This window comes from Peromyscus eremicus, chromosome 4 (genome assembly GCF_949786415.1).
Source record: "Peromyscus eremicus chromosome 4, PerEre_H2_v1, whole genome shotgun sequence".
NCBI lineage: Eukaryota > Metazoa > Chordata > Mammalia > Rodentia > Cricetidae > Peromyscus > Peromyscus eremicus.
Window position 1 is genome coordinate 21,103,538 of NC_081419.1, and position 20,953 is coordinate 21,124,490.

The window sequence follows — 20,953 nt, forward strand, 5'->3', positions numbered from 1 at the left end:
TTGAAGTTCTTGCTTCCAACATGATATATGTCCAGTCAACATAAAACTAGGCAGCATAAGCACAATATGGCTCAACTTTGGGCTTTGTATCCTGCATGACAATGGCTGCCTGACATTTATTTTTGTGTCCACTTGTTCTTTGTCTACAAATGAAAGTACTATGTACTTTTGATCATTCAATCAATGTCACCACAAATACCTACTGGTTGGTGTGGAAAAATCCTAAAGCAACAAAACAGAAAATCAGTTTCTGGTGGGAGAAGATTCCCATTTGTATATAGGCAGCCCTGTGTATAAAGATGAGGAAGAAGACATCATGATAAAATATCCCTGTTTTGAGTCTTTTCACCTAGGATACATCTCCACATATGCACTTAGATTTCAGGTCCCAGAAAGTGCTTAGAGGAATGTGCTACTTTGTCTAGGTGTGTTACATCATGTGACTTGTTTATTTCTCTGGGTAAAACAAAATGCAAGCACATCATAGCTAATCCACACCTTTCAAACTTTGTAATGATAAAGGACACATTTATATTTTCTCCTTATTCTTTTGATTTGCATTTCAGGGTATCCTGAAGTGACACCAGCTGCCATGAGTATACTAACACAAGTGTATTGAACCTAGTAGTGAGGGGCACAACTTGAAGTCGAAGTGGCATTCAATATGTTGGGTTTTATTTCTGAGTGTACTATAAGGATCCAAAACCACAGAAATCACACTAATCAGGACTGATTGCTTTGTTTGCTCTTACACAGATGTATTTCCATTTTACTACTACTACTAGCTAACCAAATGCAAATGCTCTTTTATAAGTCATGTGGAAACAAGCAAAATTTGTAATTAGTATAAACAGGGCAGGTATGATACTATAAAACGAGTGTCTTTCTATTTTAAGGCAAAAATCTTCTGTGTTTACATTCAGGATGTAATGAAGCACAATCTTTGAATTAAACCTTAATCTTAAAAGATTAGTATGTGCATTGGCGTGCAGAAATTCTTCATTGTAAATTAGAGTCATATTCAGGGTAACCTTCTCAAAGTCAAATGGGCTGCACATAAAATTCAAGATAATCTGATGTGCAGTGAAGTTTATTCCAAAAAGTAAAGGCCTTTCAGACAGAATTCATAAAGGTTTAGGCAAGCTCTGTTTGCTACATTTCATCTACAAAATGAAAGATCTTCAAAGTGGGCCCCATGGTCTTGTGATGTCTTTTTGTTTTAGAAAGTCTTGTAAGATCACACACACACACACACACACACACACACACACACACACACACGATTTAAGAAATCTATTTCCTTCAAAGAGTAGAGGTTTTAATCAAGGCCCAAGAGAATTACTCATCCACAGATGGCGAGCAAGTGCTTCACCATGAAAAAGTCTGTTCATAGGATGTCTCACATCATGACATCATGGTTGAAAATGATTTTGCTTTTGCTTTTATAATTACTGTTTTATACATAGCAAGAAGCTCTTTGGAAACAATTTGTAGCCAATTCGGTGTCTAACTGAGCTAAAAGAAATGTATTCAAAAAGTAAGGCACAGAGGGACAAGCCTCTGCACGGGAAAGTCAATACCAAAAACAAGGGTAGGAACAAATCTCTCAGTCCATGAGTCTACATTGTTACAATAGTTTGTATTTATTTAGTAAGGTGTATAATGGCGAGAAAGAGGGTTTGTGTGGCTGGTAGGGTGTAGCATTGCAGCATTCTTCAACAATTAGTTTTCACCAATTATAGCAACTTGTATCACCACACACTAGCTTTTCTTCATCATTTACCATGCACCAGGCTGCTGCTAGCCAGTGTCATTTTTCAACATTTACGTAGTAATCATGACCTTTCTGGCACTCTTTTGTGAGCTGTACCACCAGCTGTATATTTCTATTCAATGAGAGGCTGGCTAGGGAATCAATGATTTATTACAAAGTCATGGATTATATGGAAATATAAATATGCCTAGTCGTATTGGGACTTCATTCAGGAGAAAAAAATTCTGCCTCCCATAAATAATGTTCCATGAACAGAAAACTATTCACAAAGGTATTCTGTAGTAGAAGAAATAAAAATTTTAAGTATTTTCTCAGGATAAAATAAATAGTTCTCCTTGTGAGGTGGCCAGGACCCCAGGATGCTAATGAAAAGCTTCCGTTGCCTAGGAAGGTTTAGCATAGACAAGTCTTGAAGGAGATTCTGATCAACAGGGCAGCCCACATGGAGAGACGGAGTGCCAGATTAATTTGGAAAGCAGAGTCATGTTCAAGGATTAGTAAAACACCATTTGTAATCTGGCCTTTGTGGCACTAAGCACTGAATTCCCTGACCGTGGCAGTAATCAGACTGGCAATGCTAACAGAGTTCAGCTAGTTTATCAGCCTGACCTGTGTGTTACAGACACGGATATGGAAGTGATTTATCACGTGTCTGTGCAGACCTTTACCTGCGCAGGTTTGGTTGGACTCGTCTTCATTGCTCCCACAATCATTGGCTCCATCACAAATCCATCTCTTGGGGATACAACGATTATTCTGGCATTTAAACTGATCATCAGGACAGCTATGATTGACTGTAAGAGGGAGGGAAGCAAGTTCAGTTCAAGTTATGTGTATTTTAATTATGGTTACAAAACTATTTCAGTAATTGTAATGTTATGTTCTAATAAATTCCTCAGCATCTGTCACTAATTGTCTCAAATTTTGTAGGAAATATTAATATTTTAGACTTTGTTAAAATATAATCTTTATAGAAGAGATAAATATATTAAATAGAAACAAAAGGGAATATATCCATTCTTCATCTTCTACTCAAACCAACTCTATCCCTGAGTTTGTTTTCTCATCACTTAACCAGAACCTGCTCACTCAACTCCAGAATCTTATGTATTTGAAATCAATCTCAAGGTTGAATATTAAACAGGGAAATTAAATCTCAAAATCTCACCCTTATTAAGATACTGTTTTCATATATATATATATATTTCATATATATCACTTTCAGTCACATATTTTTAAAATACTAAATAATCTTAAGTGTGTTTTAATTTGGCCACCCAATTTGGGGATCTGAAAAGAAATAACAGAAATAAAAATGGATCACTTGTTACATAAAGTTGATACTAAAAATGAGATTCTATATAATTTTAATAACAAAATATTATCATATGCCTTCCCAACGTAAATGAATAAACATGCAACTAAAAAAAATATTGAAAATGAGAGAAACTATCATAAAGAAAGTGGTATACCACTGAGCCATAACCCTCCAATATCTAATCACAATGGGGAGGCTCTTTATATTAACCTTCTAAATGTATTTTTCGGGTTGCTAATGTGTGCTCTTCCATATTTGTCTCAGTTTCAATGATATTTTATTCTTTTATTGAATGCAAGAGCTGTATATTTTCTAAGATGAAAATACATTTTGTATTAGTTTTATTTATAAAGAGAAAGTTAATATTTTCTCAATTTGCTTCATATCAAATGGATGTACTTATAATATGTACCCACAAAACACACGTTCTTTAAGTATTTGTGATAATAGAGTGATTTCCAAGGTTTTCACTTGAACAAAGTAAAATTTATTTTAAAAAATAGAAAGTCTACACATGTAGTTGGGTGGTCAAGGAGATGAGGAGGATCTGGGAAGAGGAGAGAGAGGCAAAGAGTATGATTAAAAGACATTGAATGAATTTATTTAAAAACACTTTTTTTTAAAGAGAAAAGATATTCTTTAGTATTTGTGCATGATCAAAATGTTCTATACATTTCAGGGACTTTAATAAGTATAGATGCCCATGAAAAATAAAAGTCTTACACAAATAAGAGGTCAACATTTTAAAGGAGCAAGATTCTTTATTGCACTCTGTAGTGAAGCTTCTCAAGGACCTTTGTGGCCAATTCTATAACCCTAGACACTAGCAAGGAAGAATCAGGAGGGTTGTAAGCGTTATTCCTACATAGTCCATTGAGTGAGTTCAAGACTCTGGTCCATTTCCATTAATGAAGGAAATGCAAAGTCAACCACAATTTTTTAGTTAGTGGTGAGCTACTGAAATACAGGCAGTAAAAGAATAAAAAAAATTCTAGGTAGGAGATTATGGGATTAAAATCTAAAAAATCCTTTACAATAGATTGTGTTTGCATTGTATTGTTGACCCCCAAACAGCAGAAATAAAATTTTATTCAGAATGACTACAATGCTCAAAAAGGGTGCCCTACAAGCAGGTGGCCAGAGACACTTCCTGTACACTTTCTGTTTTATACAGTCATACATTCTTTCAGGGCCAAGATCTATTTTTGGAGTTGAGGCTCCAGACATACTATAGCCAATCATATCTTCCAAGGAGGATATTAATTTTTTATTAGATGAATCAGATGAAGAAACATATGGTTGCAGTATAGATTAAGAACTACTGTAATATAGGACTTATAGAAGATGGATGCTCAACTCTAACAGGCTGTACTGCAGTTTATTGGTGGTTACAAATAATTCCAGAAGAAGGCAGTGGGAAACTATATTAAATTTCATAGGCTTCTCTCAGTTCAGTACACATACAGACAAGAAAAGTAAGAAACATTTTTCTGAAGGGCAACCTATTATTCAACTCAATAAGAACAAAGGTAAGTAGACAGATGATGGACTACAAGTTATACACTTCAGTGTATAACTTGAGGCACCTCACATGTCAGCTAACAGGTCCTGCAACTTTTTCAATAAGAAGGACTTGATCCTTTAAGAGCTATTCTGGGAGCAATGTGGAAAGTGGGCTTACTTAATGGAAGAACAATGGGGGATTACAGAGGAATGCTTGTTGAGTTAATTTAAGATGGAAGTTTAATTCAATCAGGTTAAGGAGAAGAGGGAATGTTTAAATTTAGTTAGGAGACTTCACAGAAACACCCTTATTTATAGACTTAAATATGGATAGTAAGTGAAATGTAGGATGCCAGGCAAAGCCTATAGATTCTGTGATGGAAGAGAAAATACTAATACTCCAGAATACTGACTGAAAATTTCATAACTACTATTAATGCTACAAATACAATGCTACTTATGCCTATAAAAAAGCTGAGTTTCATTTAATTAACAAAAAGAATAGGGATGCAGATAAAAGCATGAAACTGCTAACATGACTGAAATATACAGATGAGGTATTTGTGTTCTGAACAGGTACATGATTCCCATGACTAAGAGGAGCCAAATGTAGCATCAGTTATTGCTACATATGACCCTGTGATTCAAGAGGAGTGGGGAAGTTAAATGAGGTACTACTTCACATGCTATGTGTGCACAATATTAGGAAACATAGGATTCCTCCTCAGAGGAAATGTCCTTATCACTCCAAAATTGTTGACAAGTGTATCAATTTAGTGTTGAACATTTAGAGTCCATGCAGATATTCGTACAAATGAAAATGAACTGAAAGCCCATGATTGGAATTCCAAAGAAAGCAGCAATGTGTCCATGAATTAATTATAGTTTATATACATATGGAACTACTAACATGACTTAAATATACAGATGAAGTATATATAAATATATGAAGCAGCAGTTAGAAAACTTTTAAATATATATTCTTGAGGCCTTTTTATCCTAATCATGATGGTTACATCATATCATTGAGTAGACCAATCTTGTGTATTCTTTAAAAACCATTTCAAATTCTTATGTTTTATTTTCAAATAAATGATAAAAAAGTGTTAACTCTGAATTATTTAAGTCACTTTAGGCTGCAAAATGTGGCTATATGGAAAAAATTTTCTCAAAAACAATGTACTGAAGTCAAATTTGATGATTAAAGGTTCAACACAAGCTTCTCTTTCTAAACATAACCTGCTTTATTTCTTTAAATCCATTTAGCTAATCAAATATAATCTCAGAATATTACTTCACATGCTTTCCTTTAAAAAAAGATTTATTTACTATTATGTATACAGTGTTCTGCCTGCATGTATGCCTTCATACCAGGAGAGGGCACCAGATCTAATTATAGATGGTTGTGAGCCACCAGGTGGTCACTGGGAATTGAATTTAGGACCTCTGGAAGAGCAGTCAATGCTCTTAACCTCTGAGCCATCTCTCCAGTCCCAATGAAATGGTGTATTTTTTCCTGGTTTTTCAAGACAGGGTTTCTCTGTGTAACTTTTAGAACCTATCCTGGAACACGCTCTGTAGACCAGGCTGGCCTCAAACTCACAGAGATCTGTCTGCCTCTGCCTCCCCAGTGCTGGGATTAAAGGTGTGCACCACCACCTGACCAGCTTCACATGCTTTTCAAAAGTTTATTTTATCCATACATGTGAGAAATGTCGCTACTTTCACCAGAAATATGAATAGTTCCTCTTCCAGGAAACAACAAAAGTTGAGTGGAAGCCATAGGTAGGGATATAGAACCTTTTGTTCCTGTTTGAGTTCCTCGTATGTATTTTCAGCCAGCGTTTGAGCCAGTGAAGCTAGAATGCATTCCAAATCCATGCCAATCTCCTTGAATTTCCATCAAGGCTCTGTTGCCATAGAGGAATGGACTGGACAGTGACCTTCTGTGCCCAAAAGTCCATCTCAAAGGGAGCTAAGCTCCCATATCTTCACAAGCGAAGATCCCAACTTGTCCTTCAGAACAACATCAGACTGGTTTGTCAGTGTTCTAACAGATAGGAAAGGACGGGCACAGAGGAGAAGAGCAGACCTTGACATCTTACAAAGGACGTAATCCATAGCTTAATTTTAAGCCATGGGCCACTGGGGAAGAAAGTTAAGTCAATTTACATGAAAGCTATTTTCAGATATGTCATAGGCTGCTTTCAGTAACGCACACATTCACTCAGGAAAATATAGTTTCCGATTATTTGAGGGAGAACATACAGCAAGTGACAGAGTCCTCATCACTCCCGTCTAGGCAGTCATCGTCCCCATCACATTTCCACCGAGCTTGGATACAGTGTTTGTTTTTGCAGCGAAATTCTCCAGGTTTACATATATGAAGCACTGTTTCTTCAGGATTAACTAGAGATAAAAATAAAAATAGTATTAGCTGCATAAGTTAATTGAGCTATCAATGGCTGGGGGTTTCAGTTGCCTTAGAACCCCACAGAAATGAGGTTGTACAGTGCTTGTCTTTCTTCCTCTAGTTTATTTCATATTCATCTAAGTAGTAAGGTTTCAATCTTATTAAAAGGTGAATAATAGTCATTATACACATATGCACAGAAACACACATTTTCTGATCTCAATGCATGGTTCTGAGGGAGAGAGAATGAGGGAGGAATTGGTGAAAGGGGCACAATTGAATAAATGTAAGATGAATTATCTACAGGTCTCAGATACAACATTAAGAACATAATAATGTTGTAGTATCTCATGCTGGGAATTGACAATCAGTTGCAGGTGGTCTTATCATAGGTAGTCAAAAAAGGTCACAAAGAGAAATGTCTGGTTTGTTCATTTGTTTGCTGACAGAAATCAGCCCACAAGTATATCAGAGCAGTATATTGCATACATTAAGTGTGTACAATAAAAATGGAACCTACACATTTAAAAAGTACATCTGAAGATAAACCACAACCATAGGAAATTTATAAAGTCATTTTCCTGACATTAAATAAAGGTTGTTATGGTCTAATAACACAAATAATTTAAATAAGATAGCTGTTCTAATGACAAAATTCTTATTTCTCTACAGAAAATACTTAAATAGTATGGTACTGATGACCATTTGGGGAATGAAACATTTAGTTTTGCTGACAGTAATTATTCTGTTAAAAAATCTTAAAATCACTAAAGAAAACAACACAGTTTTGCTTTCTGTTGTGCATGTAGCTTCTTCATTGCTCATCTGGTTGTCTGTATAAGAACCTTCACTACAGTAAATCACTTTAGGGTAAACAAGTCAACAAAGAGTTAATCACAGTAAAAAGACACAGAAACAAGACAAGGTGGGCAGCTCTACTTCCTTTGCTAAACTGCGTTATACTACAGAAGTGTCTGTCACATAGCTGGGCTCCGAACGTTTGAATTTCCATTGTGACCATAAACTGAAAGTATTCCTATTCTTCTGTTTTCTTTGTATACATGAGATAGAAAAACAACAGGAAGGGATCGAAGGCAAGGAAGAGCTGCAGTATATGGTTAGTGTCTTGTGGTCTGAAATTGGCCTTAATTAACTCAAGCTGGCTTCTAGCTGGGGAAATCTTTAATTTCTGTTCTATTGGCTTTAAACTTCATTTCTCATAAGTCCTGTGGGCTGCTGAACTGATAGGAAACTTATACACACCTCACTCACAAGTGATATCAAGAGAACATAGGTGGAACTTCCACAGCCCTGAACAGGGTCATGCCTTGGTCTCTCTTGTTTCTCCCTTGCAGCAAAGAATTGAGAGGGGGACATGACTTTTGAACCATGCCTACAGGAAACCACTTCAGAGTGGTACAGTAAGGCATAGGACTTGGAGGTCTGTAGCAATAGAAACAAAAGCTACCACAATGGGCCCAGACTTCATTTCAAGCCAAACAGAATTGCTCTAGTGAATGAAATATTCAACCTGAACAAAAGTAGCCCTGTGCTTTCTGTCTCTCTCAGTTATGCTACCTGTGGGCACATGGACAGACAAGAGCATGTATTTCCTAGTCTGTCTCAGTGACAAAACAACAAAAAAACAATTTCTCCCTGATGCCATTCCTCTATGGTCTTTTCAAAGTAAGCTGCTGTGTGGGGCAAGCAGGTAGGGGTATGAAATCCAAATAGAAAATAACAAAACAAAAACACAATGCATCAACTGAATCACCTGATAGAATTTTATCCCTTTATATTTCCTACTTCAGATACTGATCTTTTAAAGTATTACTAATATTAAATATGTATATCACTATATATAGAGACAGAGAGATAAAGAATGATATACATATAATATGCGTGTGTTATTTATACACACACACACACACACACACACACACAAATACACATGGTTTTGACTTTTGAAATTTCTTCTGCATTTTTTCTAAGCCCTGGACTATTTCTCAATGGTATCCCTGTGTATCATATATTTGTTTTTGTTCTGGTTTTGTTATCTGAGGATGTTTGTGTAGTAAAGATAGAAATGGTGTATGTTTGGCTATAGAGCACTTATTTATTTATTTATTTATTTATTTATTTATTTATTTATTTATTAAGTGAGTTAGTTAGTTTATTCACTATTGTTTTTAATCGAGAGTATTCTTAAAATGAAATGTTAGGAAGAATTTCTAGCCAACATCTTTTAGGATATGACCTTTCAAGAACTCATCATTTAGCACCCAGAATCACTGTATTTGCAGTTCTACTTGAATTCCCCTACACATGGCCCCAGCTTGACTTGAGGGGAAGTAAAAGAGAACCAACATAAGGAAGGAGGCTATGCTACCTGCTGTGTGCTTTGTGTTTGATGCATGGCTCATGTATCATCTATTAGAATCCAAGAATCTCTTTCAGGCAATAATATTATATGGTAACCAAAGTGAAATCCCAGAATCTTTGCTACTCTTTGCATGATGATAATGGGTGTTTTTAGATATTGAATTTCTATTTTTTTATTTTCATTTTTGACATGCCAGGTTGGTCCAGGACTATTATGTCTGTGCCTCCTAAGAATTGGGATACACACTGGGGAGACACACCTGTCTGACCTTTATGTGAGATCTGAACTCTGATCCTTACAATTGGTACCAAGTGCTTTACACTGAGCCTTTCCCCTAACCTCTTAGCTACTGAGCTTTGATTTGCAATGTCTCCATGGCCTATGGTTTCATTAGTCCATTTTATAACTAACCCAAAATTTTCAGATGTGATCAGTAATTATATCATAAAGGAACCACAATGTTCAGTGTGAACTACCACATTTATACAGGATCCATGTCAATGGAAGAAAAGTTACTGTTCTACAACCAATGCTCATTATCAAGGAAACTAAGATCCATGTGATAATATGGACAAGATAGAAGCTTGGAGTGTGTGATTTGTTTGCCAGAACAAACTAAGCAATGTGGAATCAGGGGACAGGATCATTTACAACAGTGTCCAAGTTTATTGCCTCTAGATGTAGCCATTTTTGAGAGAACAATGAGAAGAAGCAAATATACTGAGCATAACGTAAAAGACGAATAAATATCTCATTCAATAAGCTCATGTAACATTCTTTCTATGGCTGGCTAAAATCTCTATGAAGGATTTTTAAACCTGAATTTCCACTTAAGATTCATAAATATAAAAACAGTGTCATATGTACAAAAGAACAATGCTTAAAAGAATCCAGGCTTAGAGTTAATGCATAAAATAATTTGTTGCCTGACTTTTTGGAATTTAATGAGATTGATGTTACTACACTAAGAGACTGTCTCCAGGGGCTGTAGAAATCCATCAGAAAGGCAGCTTCACTTTAACTGGATCAGCAGCTGATTCTTTTCTCTTACTGTTCATGAGCATGAGTATGCATAGCCAAATTTCAGCAAACAATATAGATGTGTACCAAGAGAGAAAAGTGAACATTTACTTAAAGCTCCATGTATATCATTTTGATCCAGTGATTAATGTGGATATGGAGAGTACTTGGTTGTCTGAGCACAGCAATGAATTGATTCCTGGACGTTAGCAAGTGCTAGAATTCTATACTTTGCTGAAGAGCTATGTTTTAAACCATGAATTGGAGAACATTCACAAAATGTATAATTCTGTCATCAGGACAACATGGTCTGAGCAATAAGAAACTGACAAAGTAATAAATAATCATTTATTTTAATCACGTTCAGAAATGGCACAGCATGAATTATGACTTGCCTGGTGTAAAATGTCATTTTTCATGCTTCTTGTGAAAATTGATGTTAGAGAAAAAAATCAGAAAGCCCATGTCTGACTCCCCAGAACAGAAGAACATCAAGGATTTATTCTGGAGTTATTTTCTTAAACCTAGAAGGATGATTGCCAGAAATAATATCCAGAACCCCATGAAATAAAATAAGCAGCTCTCTAAGCTATATTATTTTATTTTAATTTAGTTTTGTATCTTTCCATATATTTTTTATTCATTTTAATGTGTTCTCTCTCTCTCTCTCTCTCTCTCTCTCTCTCTCTCTCTCTCTCTCTCTCTCTCTCTCTCTTTCTGTGTGTGTGTATGTGTGTGTGTGTGTGTGTGTGTGTGTGTGTGTGTGTGCGTGTGTGTATACTAGCATCTGCCAAAAAGTCCAGAAGAAAGTATCAGATACCCTAGAGCTAGAGTTGCAGGCAGTCATAAGCTCTGGAAGAACAGCAAGCATTCTTTGTTGAAGAGCTCTTCCTCAAACTCTTCATCTTGTATTTTAGTCTCAGCTAAACAAACAAACAAACAAACAAACAAACAAAAACCAAAAACAAACAAAAAACAAAAAACAAAACAAAAAAAAATTGTACCACAAAACCCAGGGATGTGGACCAAAAGGAAAACTGGAAACTGTAGCTGATTGGATATTGTCCTATCACAGAGTTACATGTTATACAGAACAAAAACAAATATATGATACACAGGGATACCATTGAGAAATAGTCCAGGGCTTAGAAAAAATGCAGAAGAAATTTCAAAAGTCAAAACCATGTGTATTGTGTGTGTGTGTGTGTGTGTGTGTGTGTGTGTGTATAAATAACACACGCATATTATATGTATATCATTCTTTCTCTAAAGTGGAATATCCAGCTATGTTTTTTTTTCTTTATATCATAGAGAGATGACTTTTTTTTTTAGATAGAATGGTCTTCTCAGCAGCCAGCCTAAGTTGTATATAACCTTCTGTAAGGTTCTGTGCACAGGAGGACATAAATAATCACTTGAATGGGGCTTCTAAACTTTTCTATTGCCTTAAACTTTTTACTACATATTACGTGCATATACTAGGCATGAGGCTTGTCACAGTGGAACAGACAAATGGCTCCCCACAGAGGAGCACTATTTGTCACACAGGACTATATCTGGTATTCCAGAAGGTAGCAAGGATTACAGAGGACCACAAGCACATGACGGTGCATTGCTAGCCTCTGGATTACTGTTATTTTGTGAACTGTAAGTTGCTTTTCTGGAAGTGACACACAGTGGAGAGATTGTCCTACTCTTTCAAACATCTGCAGAACAGTTAAAGAATTGCCTTCTTCACTCCAACTGAAACAACCAGGTAACTTATACAATAAAATTCACCATTTTAAAGACTAATTTGTTTTAGGGGCTCATTTATAATCTAATTTTCAATTTTATATTTCATGCTTTTCCTTATAATTATCATGAGAAATACAAATGCAACCTGTAACTATTCAACCTATTTTTCTGTGGTTCTCAGAGGTAGCAAGTACCAATTTGTTATGCTACCACAGACACCAATTCTAGTCCTAAGAGGATTTGACCATAATGGACAAAGAGTCTCAAGAATAAAGTATGGGATCTTCTTTCATTCTTCCAAACAGCATTAGAATTCATTTCTAACCAATTGTGTAACATGCCAATGTTTTCTGTTGGGAGTATGCTTTTTGTGTGCCACTGCTTTAAATTGCAAGTTCATTGAGGAAAAAATATCCTTGGTGTTAAGTCTAGTTTACTATCTCCCAGCTGCTTTTCATCCATTTGGTGTCAATTCAGTGAGAATGACTGAAACCGGGATGTTCAAGATGCATTGGTTGCAATATCCCCCATTGTGTTTGTCAAACTCATATTGCTTGCATGACTCAGTTGACCCATCACATCTGTAAGCTAGCCTGAACTAATCAGAATCCCAAAGCAATCAGCACCAAGGAATGGTTAATGGAATGATGCTGATTTCTACCTTGCGCTGTACTCTCTAAAAGCTATGATTTCATGTAGCATCTTTCTTTATTGGCACTTTCTGACTAACATAGGCTTCAATATTAGTTATTATCCCTCATAAGTATTATTTAGGAATGATAATTTAGGAATTATTTATTTATCATTCCCAAATAAGTAGGAATATATGATGAATTCTACTTATTTATATTATTAGGTAGGTAAGAGTTGAAATAATATATACGAAGACTCATTGTATTCTTTAAAAAATGAGTGACTGTGCTGTGCTTCAAAGAAGCTCAGGCAGTTTGCATGCAGTGTTTATAAAGAGTAGAATTTTAGTAGGCAAGTACAATAAATAATTCTGAAATAAGGGCATATTTACTGATTTGACAGGTTTCAGTGTGAACAGAACAGGCAAAATCCTCTCTTTTCCCTTTACTGCATTTGTGTTGCCTCATCTATGAATCACAGGTACTAGAAAGAGATCAACACTCCAGAAAATGTTACTTCTAGTTCTCCTGTGTATGATCACATGATTATACTGGCAATACTTGAAAATGGTTCTCCTAGCATCAGGTTTGAAATGAACGTTGTGTATAATATATTTTCCTTACAAGCCAAAATAAACTTTTATTTTTACAGAGCTAGGAGACAATGTTTGGGGGTATTAGAAATAATCTTGTGTATCTTTCTACTGTGTTGATCCTTGTAGTTAAGCTTGTAGTCTGGGAAATTCTAAGTGCTGCTGGAGTACATTCTCAGCTAGAGTTCATTTTAAGATAGTTGTATCTCTAGCTTTCAAAAATCTACTGAGCATGTTATGTGATTATGTGATTGGTTAGTTTGGCAGTTGTGGCAAGAGAAAACCGTATAAGAGAGTGTTGGATCAAAGTCCAGAGTCACAACAAAGACAGGCTTCCAGTCACTATTGGAGAAATAAATAGTATTCAGAACTATTTATAGTTTTAGAAACAGTGGCAGAGCCATTTCTAATATAGTTTATCACCCAACAGAAGCCTCTTTCTTATTTTACTATGATATTTAAATACAGTTCGTCTTGGTGATATAAGTGAAAAGGGCAAGCGATGAAGTGTGTAACATCTACCTATGAAGTAGAATAACTAGGGAAGTGTATGAGTAAATAAAGGTAAACTGATGTGTTTGTAGGATGGGGAAGAATAACATTTGTCATTTACTGGGTGATATACAAGGCATGAGTAAGCTTGCTTCATGTATACCTAACACAAGTAATAATAAGGAAATGTGTTTCTTCTTGTGTATAGGCTTACACCAAAGAAAATAGGCCTAGAAGAAGATGAAACATACATTAAACAATTTATATGTATAGGTATAATTTACTAAAGTGAAAATGAAGATCCTGACAAGGATTTGCTTCTTGTGTTCATAGATAGTTCTTAGCTTTTGTCTTTTTCTTATCCCAGTTCATATCTTCATTTTGCTCATCAATCTTTTGCCATATGAATCTATATTTTTCTTCTCTCTATTCCTTCATATTTACTATATTCTATGATAATATTATATTTTAAACTATCAATCTTTTCCATATTCATAGTAATATAGATATAACTCAAAAGTTATCCATAGAGTCTAAATTGAGCATAGGAATGAATAAAACAGGAAATATATTCATAATTGCATAATTGTGCTTCTCTAATGCAAATTTAGGATCTCATTAGAAAGTTTCAAGCTTAAGTGCCATTTTGATGTTAGCATCTGATAAATACACCTCCCCATGATTTCCTAAAGGCTCACAAGATCACCAATATCTCTGACATTCTAAGCTCCTGATCATTCCATAGATAGTGTCCTAAGAGAACGTTAGTTGTGTTTGATACACAGAAGTTGAGTTTTAAAGATTCATCCAGGACATACTCAAAGATTTAATGAGAAACTGAAAAAGTCTGTCCATACTGGAGTAAGAAGGTGGACCTTAAATATATATCTAGCAAAATCAAAACACAGGTGTATTCAGTGCTATTTACCATCTTTGAGAGAAAGTCTATTAATGGATCACAGGGAAAAGCATCCTTGATGGTACTTTAAATGGTATGTGTTTGTGTTTGTGTTTGTGTGTGTGTGTGAGTGTGTGTGTGTGTTTGTTATAGTCTATCTTTTTAATATCTCAGAATTATTAATTTAGGCCAGCAGAAATCTCCACAATATAATAGAAAAAATGCTTAATTAATTCTTGTAAAGAGTTACACTGTCAAATGTACCAATTAGGCACACTTTGTCTCCCCAAAATACTGATAAAATTAAGATTAGCAAACCATGTGAGAGAATTCCAGCTGTTCAAAGCTATGCCTGCTACCTGTCTGTTGGTAGTATGCTCATAACTAGCAACACAATAAGAGCCAAACATATTACCCAGAACAAAGAGAGAGAAGCCTTCATCTAAGGACTCAAGAATACAATGGGATTTGTCCTCCACACAATCTTGAAAGGGAGGCATGTGTAATTCTAGAAAGAATTTAATGGTATTTTTTGAAGTCAATATTTTTGAAGGGAAATTTTGCTTAGCCAAGACTTAATATACTAAGGAATTGTTTCTCCCATGAAAAGGCAAAGGTGGGATGTTTGTAACACATTAGTAATCAATTCTATATAGAATACATATGTGTGTAGAATATGTAAGGAGAGAACATATATATTCATATCTATATTTTATCTTTGAAGATGTTTCCTTAATATATTTCCCAATATTAGTAATTGTTAATTATTAGTAAATAAATAATGGACTACTAGTCTTGAATACTAAGATACACAACCAGCAGAACTCTGCTCTACTACTAAAATACTATAAAACATATTAAATTTAATTAACGAACTAGCTACATTTGTAGGGGAAGTATATATTGCAATGCTAGAAATCAAGCCAAGGACTTCATACACTGGTTACCACTTTGCTACTGAGCTGTATCCCAGTGCCCCCTTCAATGTTGATAATTCAGAATAATGTTGTTGGTTAGAAATATTACATTGTAATAGAAAGGCATGAAAATGAGAATGATAAAGAGAATAATAGCAAGAAGCTAAAGTCCTCATTTCAAATAATTGGAATTTATAATACTGGCATTCAATGTACTGACTTGAATTCCTCATTTTGGGACTGGTAGTTTTATGCCAAATGCCTCAAGATGTAACACAAATTGAATGTGGGCCATATGGGAAAGTACAGAAGGAATTGAAAACAGTGAAAAAGACACAAATATCTTTAACAATATATCATAAATATCTCCGGTCATCAAGCATGAGATGACTTAAAATTCAGTTCTTAAGGATCATGTTTACAGTGAGCATTTAATTAAATGAGAAGATGTTTATGTTCATGGTAAGCAAAAATAAACCTAAAGTAGTAGATATAGAAGTGTGAGCCAGGGCTGAAAAATAGAGATACAATGTAATAGAGAATCCAGCCTCAAAATGGAATGATCCTGGGTCTGCCTCCTGTAGACCCAGAGTTCCTCCCTCATCAATCTGTAGGCTCACTAGACAGACACTTCACCCATTCTGGATTTTCAGTTTGCAGACTGCAGATCCTAAGGCTTATCAACTTCTGAGGTTATCAGTGAACTCTTTATTATAATCCTGTCATCTTTCTGCATATATATATATATATATATATATATATATATATATATATATATATATATACACACACACATGCATACATAAGTCCTATTGTATTTCTTTCTCAGGAAAGCCTTGAGCCACAATTTGAAATTCAAGTCTTTCCAGAAATTTCTATTTAGCTCTCAATACATGCATGTGATTGTGGCTGCTACTGTGCGTAGGGGACAGAACTTGAGGCATGAAACTTTCAAGATTCACTCTGGAATAATAAGCACTGTAAATTGAAGGATATGATGAAACTAATAAAGGTGTCTTCAGTACAAGTCAATCAATTCAGTTAATTCACTGCTTTTATGGCCTATAGATTCCTTAGAAGCCCCTTTGGGGCATTATTCCTTGTTCTTTACGTCCAAATACAGATATCTGTGCTGCCAATTCATTTGAATCATGTCAGGGCTAACCTGTGCACCAAAGACAATGTTTTGTCAGCTGAAACTGCTACCATGGAGTTTTGTGTGACAAGAAGTATTTTCTCCTGTGGCATAGACATTGAAATTGTCCATTTACCTGCACAGCAGGACAGGATGTTATATAGCACATTGCCATTATCATTAATGTATGCATGCTAGAGATTGAGTTACCTAATACAGACTACGATTATACCTAAGAAGTTACACAGATTTCTTATTCCAGTTGTGATTTCAGTTCTGTTGATGCTACCTAATCCTGATCTTCACAAAAAGCCATATACACAATGAGTGTCAGAAGAAAAGGAGCTTACATGTGCAAGTTGTACCATTTTCATCCAAAAGTTGATTATCAGCACAAGCACATACACGGCCTGCTGGAATAGCCAGGCAGAGTGTACCACAGCCCCCATTGTTTATGCGACACATATTGTCACCTGCAGAAAAAAAAAAGAAAGGAAATTATCACAGAACTTTGATTTTAACAAAGCTGAAGGCCATGGAACTTACAAAATACAGTTTACTTTTAAGGCTGTGTGACACAAACTACATTTTAACTCTCTGTCCTTGTTTATCTACCACCCAACTGCAAGAATGATGGACATATACTACCAAATTTAGCTTTCAAGAATACTTTCTTTCAGTGAGATATATGTGGGAATATTGTGTGTACAGATAAGTTATATATCGTTCACCTTTGTTGATATAGTCAACACTCCTCCTTAATAGAAACTGTTTTCAGAAACATTTGAAAATATATATTGCTTTGATAGGTAAGAGGAATATGTGAGCTGGTTGGAGAAGGACTTTGGGCCAGGTAACCATTTTCTAGGTACCAGGAGCAAGGAGGAAGGTAGCCTTTTGTCTGTCATCAACAGTTCTCCAGATTATGTTCATAGCAGTGTGGCATGGTGTTTGGAAAGCAGAGCATGTGTCTGAGAATGTAGATGTAAACTACCACTGAACAAGCAAGCATGTGGGACTTGTTCTCCAGTGGGGTGAGTACACTGGCATATCATTATGCTGAGGACCCCAAGAAAGGTGGGATACTGGGAAAACTCACAGCACAGAAGTGCCAAAGTTCTGGACTAGAGACTTAGGGAGCAGAGACACTGATGGAAGAAATTCATAAATATATGTGAGGAGTCCATGTTGAATCATAGATGACACCAAAGACATATTTGAAGAGCTTGGAGATAATATTTTTTATAGACATGTAGCTAAAACAATGCAAGTTTAGATAATCACAAATTTGACATTTATTCTTGCAAGCTGTCCATTGAGAAAATGTATTAACCCAGGTGTCATGGCTTTTGCCTCTAAATGTGACTCTCAGGGGGTTGAGATAACAGGGTTGCTGTGAATTCCAGGCCAGTCTGGGTAACAGAACAAGTCCAAGGAGAGCAGAGGCTAAAGAGTGGCAGTCCAGAAAGAAAGACAGAAACAGATAGACAGAGAGAGAGAGAGAGAGAGAGAGAGAGAGAGAGAGAGAGAGAGAGAGAGAGATGGAGAGACAGAGACAGAGAGAGGTGTAAGGGGGAGGAAAGGAACAAGAAAAGAAGGTGAGAGCTTGCTTAGCTTTACATCTATCTTTACAGACAGAACTACAAAACTCCAGAAGCACTCTGATAATGTGATTATCAGGTCACTTCATAGCATGCTAATTTCAGTGTTATCAATTAATGAAATGTTTTATTATTTTAGAAATAAAACACTAAAATGAGGATCCTTTATTTACTTGGGCCATAACTAATAAACTGCTATGAGTAAATTGATGGTTACTACACAGATGCCAATACTGAAAGCTGAAACCATGGATGGGGTTATTTTTACACACTGTAGGCCAGAGGGATTGGAGCATTACAGGGGAGATAATTCCTCCACAATGGTTCTTAATACTATAAATTCCTACATATTATTTTGTATGTCTCAGATCAGAGGAAATAATCTAGAGTTTATTATCAATTCTTTTCATTTTCTGAATAGTACATTTAATTCATTATAAGCATAATAATCTAAAATACGCTTCAAAACTAAGATAGCAAATAATACAAGGAATGATCTCAATTTCTAAACTCAGAGGGTAATGAAAAATTACCTCATTTTTTTTCTAATAGGGAATGTGGAAATGTTTATGTAGCTCACAGATGCCAACGTATGTATTCCATGATTATGGGGATAATATGTAAAACTTTGGAGGATACTCAGGTACCCTTTCTGTGTTCACAATATGTGTAGCATAAAATTGTATATTCAACTTTTAGTGGTATCCAGATTTTGGAAAATTGGAAATATTTCACAATATTTGGGGGCATATATAACTGAAACAGTAAGAAATAAGAAACTGTTGACGATAATGCATCAGGTTACACAATGTTTTTAAGATATATGCTAAATATATAAATCAATGGCATGACATTTATTCCTATTGAATAAAAATTTCCATATTCTGAAATAAATTAGCATTATTTAAAGTTTAAAATATACTTCCTTATTTGAATACAACATTCTGAAAAGGAAGAATTAGTATTTGTACTGCCATAACAGAAATCTTTAAACTAAATTAACATGAATAATTCCACACATCTTATTGGAAGAGCCCAGAAATTTTTTTATATTTTAATGACTCCATACATTTTTCAATTTCATTTTAAGAATATATTCCCATCAGAGCTCATGTGATAGTGTTTCTTTGAAGTTATATCTTTTAAATGTATTTCATAAAATTATCTGCAGGATGTTACTGACTATTTTTCAAACACAGCATCAATAATCTCCTATAAATTTCACAGATTAGGTCAGTAACATCTTAATAGTCACAGTACATAAAATCCATACTGCATTCTTCTCATAGCTGGTTACCTCATATTTACATTCAATTTAATCTAATTATAGTTACAATAATGATTTGATTTGATTTTATAACAGTTGCAGGAAGGATCAGTCAATATTTAAGTGTCCAAATGATGTTTTTTATATCTAACAATGAGAAATAATCAATCATTATTAAAATTATTTTGCCTAATAATCTTTCTCATTACTAATAAAAATTTAAGAATTTTGTATTTAAATCCATGATTTTATTTAATTTACTTCTATCAGTTAAAATAAAATCCAATCAACAAAGAAAAGAAAAATAACTTACCAAACACTACTATAACATGTACTTCTAAACTAACTTACTTTGGAAGCAAATATATTTAAATATTCAAATATGAAATACAAATGTATTAATAAAAATTTTAAGTGTCAAGTCCAAGTGAGTTTCTTTGAAGCCCCAAACTCTGTCTTTTCTTCCCACTCATGGTTCCTCCAGAATTAGAAGTACCATGAATTACGTGTGTCGCAGAGAGCTTTTGATAAATAATTGAATGAATAGTACTTTGAGATAGCAATGTGGATTACAGAGCAACTGTTTCCAGCAGTGTAAATACAAGTGTGATCACAGGAGTAGATGTGGGGACATGCGTGAGCATGGGGACAGATGCAGTACAGGTGTGAGTTCAAAGACATTATAGATGCAGGTGTGGTACAGAGATAGATATAAACACAAGTATGAGTGCACAGAATGCAGATATAGGTATGAGGTATGGATAGATGCTGCAGTTACAGGTATGAGTTAAAATTATATGATAAACATATCTTTTTATGTCTGAGTGCATAGACAGGTGTAGAATCAAGTGTCAGGCATGGATATATCTAGATATATGTCAGTTCCGAGACACATGTAGACACAGGTTTGAGAGCATACATAGGTGTAGATTTGGGAGTAAGTGAATGGAATGATGATGATAAAGATGTGAATACATAGATGGAAAAATGTGAATATGCAGACAGATACAAAACAATTTTATCATGATGAAAGGCCTCCTCATCCTCATTTTAATTTACTGACACAGCTGTGCTCAGTGAATATACTGTCTATTTAGGGAAGAAAACTTAAAGGTATATTACAGCCTCCATCAGACAATAATTAAGACACATATGATACACAAAACATTTGACAGCCCTGTATTAATACCTGAATGTCATAAACCTCAGTAATTTAGTCCCTGACAAATGTTTATTTCCAGGAGGAGGTAGAATATGTTTCCAGTACAAA

General features: G+C 35.0%; 1 protein-coding gene across 1 annotated transcript in view; it reads right to left on the reverse strand.

Annotated features, from left to right (window-relative positions):
* Lrp1b (LDL receptor related protein 1B) overlaps positions 1 to 20,953 on the reverse strand; it is a 1,617,914-nt gene that overhangs the window by 800,753 nt on the left and 796,208 nt on the right. Inside the window, exons 15-17 of the mRNA XM_059258831.1 lie at positions 17,166 to 17,288; positions 6,864 to 7,004; positions 2,443 to 2,568 (exon numbers count right to left, since the gene is read on the reverse strand). Of these exons, the coding sequence (XP_059114814.1) occupies positions 2,443 to 2,568; positions 6,864 to 7,004; positions 17,166 to 17,288 (390 nt within the window). The remainder of the gene's footprint in view (positions 1 to 2,442; positions 2,569 to 6,863; positions 7,005 to 17,165; positions 17,289 to 20,953) is intronic.